The 9,705-nt window shown below is 37.1% G+C and overlaps 1 protein-coding gene across 1 annotated transcript in view; it reads left to right on the plus strand.

The window, feature by feature from the left end:
- RALGAPA2 (Ral GTPase activating protein catalytic alpha subunit 2) overlaps positions 1-9,705 on the plus strand; it is a gene marked incomplete at its 5' end in the record, with an annotated part of 113,836 nt that overhangs the window by 19,075 nt on the left and 85,056 nt on the right. Inside the window, 8 exons of the mRNA XM_019613468.1 lie at positions 430-629; positions 2,256-2,486; positions 4,461-4,634; positions 5,404-5,541; positions 6,294-6,442; positions 6,873-6,984; positions 7,681-7,918; positions 8,460-8,624. Of these exons, the coding sequence (XP_019469013.1) occupies positions 430-629; positions 2,256-2,486; positions 4,461-4,634; positions 5,404-5,541; positions 6,294-6,442; positions 6,873-6,984; positions 7,681-7,918; positions 8,460-8,624 (1,407 nt within the window). The remainder of the gene's footprint in view (positions 1-429; positions 630-2,255; positions 2,487-4,460; positions 4,635-5,403; positions 5,542-6,293; positions 6,443-6,872; positions 6,985-7,680; positions 7,919-8,459; positions 8,625-9,705) is intronic.

Here is a 9,705-nt window from a genome sequence, read left to right on the forward strand (position 1 = left end):
AGCTAACATCTCTTTCCCATGTGCTGAGTATCCTTAATCTTTTCACTGAGTGTTCCTGAGTCATCTTCTCTTTCTCATTCTACCTTACTAATAAGACCCGGGGAAATTTATAAACTCAATTTATCTTGCAGACTCATGTTTGTTTTGGATCTTGTCTTACTCTTTGCAGCTCTACTCTTTTGCTTTTCTTTCTTTTGCCTAATACAAATCATAGCCTTCGTGAAAGATTTGTCTTTTGTGTTCTTGCTTTTCTTTAGAAGTAGTAAAGTTATTAATACAAGTGTTAAATAATAAAAATGGTCAGTCACTGCATCTGTTATTTCACATGGAAAAAATGTTGTTGGTGACATGTTCTGTGCATTTAAACAGTCTGGAAGCAAGTTTTTTAAGATGAGATTTTCTCTGTATTTTCTCTTTTTATCTCACCAGATATTCCTGATACAAGACCAAGACCTGTATACATTACTGCAACACGAAACAATGAAAATGTCTACAGCACAAAAATTCCATATATGGCAGCTCGAGTTGTATTTATTAAATGGCTTGTTACTTTCTTTCTTGAAAAGAAATACTTAACTGCTGTTCAGCATACAAAAAATGGAGGAGAAATGCTCCCTAAAATTATCCAGGTGTGCTTTAAAGCTTACCTTTTTTCTCTTTGGATGTGCTAGAAACCTTGCAAGTGATTGCAGCGCGCTGACAGCTGCAGCAAGAAAGAAATGCAATCCCCAAATGATTAACTGATATACTTGTAAATTGATTATTTTTCTTTTATGAAGGAGGGATTCTTCAAGGGAATCTCTTAAGTAATTAACTACATTTTTTTCTCATATCTGTTTGCCTTACCGGATTTCATCGCTGTTATCTTTGGACTTTTGGAATTCAATCTGTAAGCTGTCAAACTTATTTGAGGCACAGACCATTTCCCTGTAACATCAAAGACTGTTTTGTTTTCTTCTTGATTATAGCAGCTGTTTACAATGAGATACAGAAAAATATTTTAAATTCTGGTTGAGGTTTCTGTAGGATTAGGGGCTTAACATGAATTTTGTGGAAATAAATTGTTTTAGGAGACTCTCTAGCTTCCCATTAAAAATCTAGGATCAATGTCAATTTTAGATTTTTCTCTTGAATTGTAGGTCAGTGTCAAATCTGGCTTGAGTGGAAAAACATTCACTAGCTATGAAAGTCAAACTGTATATTTTCATGTTAATTAATTTTGAAGTTCTTCATTGAAGAGTTTTGAAACCTTAGAAGGGTTAAGTGTAGCTTACCTGCTGAAGGTGCTTTTTAGGAACCTTTTCATTCTCATTGGAATTTTCACCTTCTGCTTAAATATGTGCTGTGCCGTTGCAACAGGCATTGCTTGGAAAATGAAATCTTTTCACTGAATTTTATAGACTACTGACACCAATTAAATATTTAGGCTATATAAAGATATTACTGCCTTCAGAATGGAACCTTGTAAAAGTTATCACTTAGCTGAAACCAAGTGTCAGCTTTTGGCACATGTTGACTTCCTAGTTGTTAGAAACTTCAGTGCCTGTAGCCTGTGCCTTGTTAGTATGGCAAAATTTTACAAGTAAGTTTCTTATGAGAAGTAGTAGGGACAGTACTGCTGCTCTGTTTGTCAAAGAGACAGCAGCCTTGTTGAAGTAAATGTAAAGCCAAACTGCATTTGGGTAATGCTTTCAGTTAGTGTAAGTAGCATTCTTTGTCCAGCAATTCAGATGCAGTTTTGTTCACTTTCTTCCAGAGGCTTTGTCCTCTGTATTATTGTGTGAATTATTTTAGCCAGACATGGTTCAGGATGAAATGTTGCAAAATAAATGGAATGCCACGCCAGAACAATATCTGACAAAGAGCTGTCGGGAATAATAATGCCTAAGAATATGCACCATGTATAGTGATGTGATCCTTTCTTTCTCAAAAATGCAATGGACTTGGAGCTGCTTCTCCCTTGTGCCTGCCAGCTCTCCAGTCCCACCGCTGCACCCCTCCCTCTTTCTTTCCTGGGGAGCAGACAAGTCAGTCAGCTGCAGGGGACCCCATAGGAAGTAAGCACAATATAGCATATAGGACCAAATTTCTTCTTGATTCAAAAAGTAGATTGAAAATTGCTCGTCCTGACTGCTGGGATGCCCGTGTGCTTTGTGAAAATGAATGCTGCTGCCTTGAGTTCAGAGTAAGTATCACAGATTTTTGGTATGCAGCGCTTCAGTAATTTAATTAGCTATATCTTTTCTTCTGTGTAGACTGTTAGTGTTGGAAACCAAGATAAAAACCCTGAACTGGAAACCAGCATGTCTTATGCAAGCGAGCAAGAGAGAAGCCATTCCAATAGCAGCACGTTGTCTGACCGCCGGCTCAGTAACTCAAGCCTCTGCAGCATCGAGGAGCAGCATCGGACTGTCTATGAGATGGTGCAGCGGATCCTCCTGTCCACACGAGGATATGTTAACTTTGTCAATGAGGTGTTTCGGCAGGTAAATGTGCACGTGTGTGTTCAGAGTCATTATTTATTGCTTCTACGAGTGTTTGTCTTCATTTTGATATCTTTTCAATTGTTTGGGATAAAAATACACGTGTCAATTCCCAGTCCTTTTCTGCTATGTTGTCATGGTAGAAATTGGTTGAAACAACAGTTCCAGGTCACATAAATTTATAGGAGACACCCTCCAGCAGCAGAGTAAGCATGCATGCTTTATTGAGAAGTGTTCTGTGTGGCGTAGTTAAGGAGCTCCTTGTACCAGTGCTTTTGTGAGATGGATGTCATTGTGACAGGAAGGAGCGATTTTGTCTGTTGAGAACCACTGTGGTGTTCTGCCCTCTGCTGGTGTGTGTTCAGAGTGTGTCTAAAGTTAAACTGGCTTCTGGGGAACAGAAGGTGACAGAATGCAGCACTTTTATTAAATATGATCAGTGTTCAGTAATTGAAGCAGATTGTGGCACTTGGATCCTGCCCGTTTTTATCTCTCCCTTACAGGAATCTCACTAGTCACTCTGAATTCCTCTGTGTTTTTATTTTTCCTTTCTTTCTACCCTACTTTTCAGCCTTCCTGAAAGCATTTTGTGTAGTAGCCATTCATCCCACTGCTTTACTAATAGTCTAGCAATTGTCATCAGACTTCTTCAGTTTCCTCATAACTCAGAGAACAACGTGCTTCCTGTGTGGCATATTTAATCTAGCTTTTGCTAACCCTTCAATTTCTGCAGACTAGGAGTTGAAGACTCCATCTAGCTGTTGGATATTGTCCTTTATGCTGTCTGAACAAAGGGAAACATGCTATGTGGTGCATAGATTTCCCCCAGTCTGAATAAGATACCCCTGTAATGTTTTTGCAGCTAAACTGACTATAGGAAGATATACTATGAAGTTTGTTTTGAAATGCATTTCTACAGCTTCTGTTGCTGTTAACTGTGAAGAGTGGGTAATCTCTTCATAGACTGAACAGATTTTTTTTAATTTGAAGCATGTATTTTAGTCATTCTCACTGAATTTGTAATATAATGCATGCAATACCAAAGCAGGAACTTTTTCTTTCTTGGGAAAACGAGGTGGATATTTTGGTACCAGATGGAATTTCTCTACCTTGGTTTCTGTGCCATTTCACCGTTGTCCAAAGATTTTCCAACAGTTGATACTAGTTAGTAGTTAGATTTCATTTTCAGAAGTCTATAAAATGTTCTGTGATCAAACTAACTTTAGACCACTGCAAGGAGTAGTACTTAGCCATTAAGAATATGGTAGACATCACCTACAGTTTAGTGAGTGTGTACTTTCCCAGGATTTATAATACTGCAAGAGTCTAACACACATCACTGTATTTTTTTAGATGCCCAAGATCTCCAGAAATGTGGGGAAACAGGCAGTTTTGCCCTTGGAAAGCTCTCACAGTGAACATCTTTCCAGAATTTTAGAAATACTGACAAGGGGTAGCACGTTGAAAGTAAATTCATTATGTTGTTCTTTGAATATGTTGTCAGAAAGGATTGAATGCCAGTCACTGCTATTCTCATCACAGTTTAATGTCTTGCCTTTACCCACACCTGCTAAAATGGCATTTCATATCCTATACTAATGATGTAATTCGAAATCAGCTTCTACAAGCGTAGGGTAGAACCCAACTTTCAGTCTGCCAGACCTCTATGCCTAATAATGACTGTGTAATGAATACACCTTAATTTAGAGAGCTTACAGTGAGCAGAAGCACCTCTTTGTGGTTGTCTGAACAAATACAACAAGGAAATTGTTTGGATTTAATAATTACAGAATAGTGAGTGAAGATATATGCATACGTTGTTGTTTAACTGTAACTCCTTGTACAGATGTAAAACATGTTTTCTTACTTTATTTTTGATTTGTGCTATTTATGGGTGGTGATGATGCATGTGTATATTTGTATGCATGGATTTCTATGCCCCATATATCCAGTAAAATCAGTTAACTTTAAATTTAGGCATTTTTGTTGCCTTCCTCTGATATATCTGCAACACGAAAAGTGGTTAAGGTGTATCGAAAGTGGATCCTGCAGGAGAAACCTGTGTTCATGGAGGAGCCAGACAAAAAGGAAAACAGTGAGGATGCAGTTATCAGCTTAGAGGATTCATCAGCGCAAACGGATGGTAAACATGTATGCTATCAGTGTTATTTACATTATTCTGTCTCCCTGCAATATGTTGTTTATCTCTTAAGCCTGCTTTGAAAGGGAGTAAAAATTTAAATTATATGGGAAATCAGGATTAAAAAGTACTATATCTAAGGGCCAGAAATATGAATCATTACTGAGTGTTTGGTAGGCCTTACTGAGTGCAAAGAAAGATTGCAGCTCTTTGAAAAATGCAGCTTCATTATTCCTTGTCTATAGAGATATGGTAGCAAGAACTTAATGGAAGTGGTGGTAACTGCTTAAGAACTTGAAAATATCTACTAATTTGCATGTACTCTGTCCAAACTTTGGATCTGTAACTCTAGGAACTTAAATTTTAAGTAAAAATTCTGTGACATCACATTTTTTTTTCATGTTCACTGTAGTAAATATTAACTTAGATGTTCACATTCAAAGCTACTTAAATAGAAACTTTGTTATACCGAGAAAGATGGTTGAGTTGTAAAATCAGAATCTGTAGTGATTCCAGGCATGAATTCAAATGTACTACTATCAGTGACTACAAAATGTAAGATATTTCAGAATACTGTAGTTCTTTGAAGTCTTATGAACCTTTAAATTCCACGTACTATCTGTTTGCTCTGAGATATCAAGCACAGACATGACTTCCTTGCTGAAATGGACATAGGACACAGTAGTTCCCTCTTCTTGCTTTTGCCATTTTAATTGATTTTGAATAAATACGGACGTTTTCCTTTCTCCCTGGTCACTAACTGAGTGATGTTTTTGAAAGCTTTCCTCTGACCATTCAGGACATAAGCGCTCATCCAGCTGGGGAAGAACGTACTCCTTTACCAGTGCTGTTAACAGAGGATGTGTATTAGAAGATGAGGACAAAAATGTTAAAGCTGGTGCTCAAGCTGCGTTACAGGTGTGCTGTGTTGAAAGGTTACAAGGCTGCAAGAGTCATGTAACTTATACTACACATTATAGTACTGTCATATAGCCAGATTAAATTTCATGTTAATTACCAGATTATAACATTTTGGGAGGGTTCCAGGCTAGCACTACTGAAAATAATACTCTTCTGACTTATATAAACTATAATTTCCTATTTTGGTTTAAGAACTTAGATAAAGGCCTTTCTGAAATTAAAAATCTGAAATTAAGGAAAGAAACTATGAGGAGCTGATGGTTTTCATCAGATACGATTTGAACTTCATTTATAACTATAAAAATGTATGTTAAGCCGTGTGCTCATGTCTCAGGCCTGGATAACTGTTTTAAGGTATGAGGTACATATTTTTTTTTCCCACAGTTGGTACTGTGAATTAGAACTGTGCATATGCTTTTATTGTACCTCATTAATTGGAAATGGTGGTGTTTGCTTAAGCATATAATGTTGGGAAATGAGTAGCTGGAGGATTGGCACTCCTACCTGACCAAACAGAAGAGTTACCTGCAAGACAATGGACTATGTGATATATGCCCTTGTTATCATGTAATGCCATCTGACTTTGATTTAGAATGATTTAGAACAATAAAGTGGTAGATGAAATGTGAAACTTGCTCTAAGGAAAATGAATGATTTAACTAAGAGAGGACAAGTATTCTATTATTCTAAGCCTTGACTTTTTTTTTCTTGCACTGTGTAAACTGACTGTAAATACCTGTGTCTTGAAGGTGTTCTTGACAAACTCTGCAAATGTTTTTTTACTGGAACCATGCATTGAAGTCCCCGTGCTTCTGAAGGAGCAAGTTGATGCTTGCAAGGCAGTTCTCAGTATTTTTAGGCGCATGATAATGGAACTATCAATGAATAAAAAGACATGGTAAGTTTAATATATTCTATGCCTAAGAGAAGAATATTAATATTTAGCTGTTATGGGACAATTATTGGGAAGGGGAGAGAGTGAGAGAGAACTTACTCAGTGATGGGCCTTGTTACATATGCCACGCTTACAACTTGCATCTGAATTGATTTATGAGGTTGTAGGTTCTGCTGTGTCTTCATCAAAGTGCTTTTTGATTTCAAAGTTCTGCTCATTACTTCCATTCCTGAGTTTTTCTTCTCAAAAATTAAGTTCTACAGCCCACAGTCAACTGGTGTTATTTTGCAAAAATTCTGTTGAAATCTTTGTGTGATCACATTCTCAATGTGTAAAGTTTACTGAGGATTAACAGGTTTTTTGTTGCGTGAAAATGAACAAGAATGATCAATAGAAACTGTGAACAAAAAGTACAATTTTATTTTGGAACCAGGGAGCAGATGTTACAGATACTCCTCAGAATAACAGAAGCAGTGATGCAGAAGCCAAAAGAAAACCAAATAAAGGATACGTTTGCTCAGAGCATGTCAGGATTACTTTTCCGAGTGAGTATTTTCTGTGTGTTTGGCACCAGTTTTCCATGCCCATAGTTTTGCTTAAGTACTATTGCACAGTACTATGCAATGTATTTGTAAAACATGAAGAAGTTCTCCTTTGCAGTAATACAGCTAATTGTTTTAAGACAGATTCCAGGTGTCAGAAGCAGTTGATTTGATCTATTCTTCAGGGCTGTGTTGCAAACTGTGCTAGCACAGGCAGATAGTCTAATTGTAGGATATCTTCAGTGAGTAGCTCTACACTGTGAGCTGTATGCAACTTCTTGTAGAAGTTCATCTGGCAAGTCAAAACTAAGTCACACTTAAGAAGATGAAAATCTGTGTGCATCCATTTGTACATGATGTGTTCAGACCCGAATGTTGCAGACATAACTCCAGCTCTATAATCATTTGAAAGGTGTTGCGATGATCAGTTCTGTTTTCTACTCTATTATTATTGCTCTATGAATAATATATTAGCTTACCAGGAGAAATAGAGACCAGCTGAAGCATCTGTTTCAGAATTTTTAAATTTCCTTGGTCAGTAACTTTTAGGAATATCTACCCACTCATTTCTGGGAATGTTTTTTGATGAATAGTATCTATGTATCTGTGTGTCACTGCTAATCAGTACTAATATGCAAGATGGTGTTGTGTGAATTTCAGCAAAGATGTGTGACCTGTCACTTGTTTATTTCCTCCTAGACTCTCATTGTGGCTTGGATCAGAGCAAACCTGAGCGTCTACATTTCTCGGGAGCTGTGGGATGAGCTTCTTAGCGTTCTGTCTTCCCTGACTGACTGGGAGGAGCTCATAAATGAGTGGGCCAACATCATGGACTCTCTAACAGCAGTGCTAGCAAGAACTGTGTACGGGGTGGAAATGACTAACTTACCCTTGGATAAGCTCAGTGAACAGAAAGAAAAAAAGCAGAGAGGAAAGGGTTAGTCCCCATGCTTCAGTGCTTTTTGTATCAAACAAGTTAAATATTCAAGTTTAAACTTTAAAAGATCTAACATTAAATACCTCTTAATCTTGTGTAAGAACCTGATTAATCAAATTTGAAGGGCTTTGGATTTTTATGTTCATTGTGCTAGGAAGGGTAATTGGGGTCAATAGATGGTAGCTGGTTAGCAGATTTTAGTATGTGCTCAAAATGATTTTTTTCTGTGCAGCAGGAATGAATCATGATTTCTTGTGCTATATTCTGGCGTAGTCATCAATGTCAAAATTCTTTTCCATGTAATTTTATTAAACTTTGTGAATTACAGTATTTCGACTGCATTCATATGCTGCTTTGCAATTGGTGCACATAGTTGAATTTTTACTGTGATTCTAAAGCAATTACTACATCAGCTACACTGATTTGAAGATGAATTTTTTTTTCCATGTTGGAATGCCTGTAAGTTCATTCAAACCCTAGAAGAATAAATGACAGAGCTAAATACAATACTAAATGCTAGAATAATTTTGTTTTTTCTTAGGTGGTGTTTTAGAGCCTCAGAAGACAGCTGTAGTGGGAAGATCTTTTTCATTAAGCTGGAAGAGTCATCCTGAAGTTGTGGAGCCCATGAGATTCAGAAGTGCCACCACCTCTGGAGCTCCCGGAGTTGAGAAAGCAAGAAATATTGTTCGTCAGAGAGCAACAGGTTAGATCTTCACTAGATATCTTATTCCCAAACATGCAGTAACATTCCAGTTTTATATCTGCCTTTGAGTTCTGACTACTTCCAAAAATGCAACTAAATTAAACGTAGATGTTGCATACCTGAGTCTGGATGGCTGCAGGGCTATAAATGTGAATGAAAGATCAAAATATTTTGGAAAACACTGAATGCATACTCTTAAATGCATTATGCTTAGTTTCTAAACTTTCTTGCTGCTTGCTTTTTACTGTAATAACAAGATGAAGCCGGTATTTAATAAGCATCCTTTCTTATTTATTTACTTCCTTCTTAATGATGTAACAATTTATAGCATCTCATTTTCCTTTTTTTCTTCTCATGTTTAATTCTGGACAGAAAAAGTATAGTGGTAAACAGAAGGGAGAATGGGGTTTAGGAATGATGGGGGAATGTCTGAGGCTCCAGGTGTTGAAAGAGATACCTAATTTTTCAAGCATATCAGAGGCCTGAATTTGGTCTCTGTTTTATGGTAGTGAGTCTATTCTAACTCAGTGGGCTATGGATTAAGACTCTTCATAGAAAGTCTTCTCTGTTTTTTAATAGAAGTTGTTTTTCTAAGCAGTCTTTCCTCATTCATAATAGATTAGTTATGTTTCTTACCAGCAAAATATGAAGGTGAGCCAGTATGTCTTTTCTGGCTACAGAGAAGTTTATTTGGTGGGCAGCAGATTGGTTGTCAGACTAAAGGATGAACTTCATGTGTAATAATACTCTGGTTTCATTTTGTGTCTTACGATCACATAAAGTAGAATTATTCTGGCTTTCATAGGATTTCTGGTGATCAGTGATTCCCAAATCAGCAGATATAAAAACCCCTTATATTTGCACATGCAGATATAGCAAATAATGATTTCAAATAGTCTGATGTCTATCTATTTCCTAAGAGTAAGACTTTCTAGGAGACCAGAACTCAGCTACTAAAATTCCAGGTGTTATCTTTCAGAGAGAAATGTAGCAGTCCTTATAGGGATTAGAGAAATAGTCAGGGAAGGACTTTATGTAGCAGAATGGAGATCTGGGGAAAGCATCTCCTGCCCTGGGGCTT

Source organism: Meleagris gallopavo, chromosome 2 (genome assembly GCF_000146605.3).
Source record: "Meleagris gallopavo isolate NT-WF06-2002-E0010 breed Aviagen turkey brand Nicholas breeding stock chromosome 2, Turkey_5.1, whole genome shotgun sequence".
NCBI classification, from domain to species: Eukaryota; Metazoa; Chordata; class Aves; order Galliformes; family Phasianidae; genus Meleagris; species Meleagris gallopavo.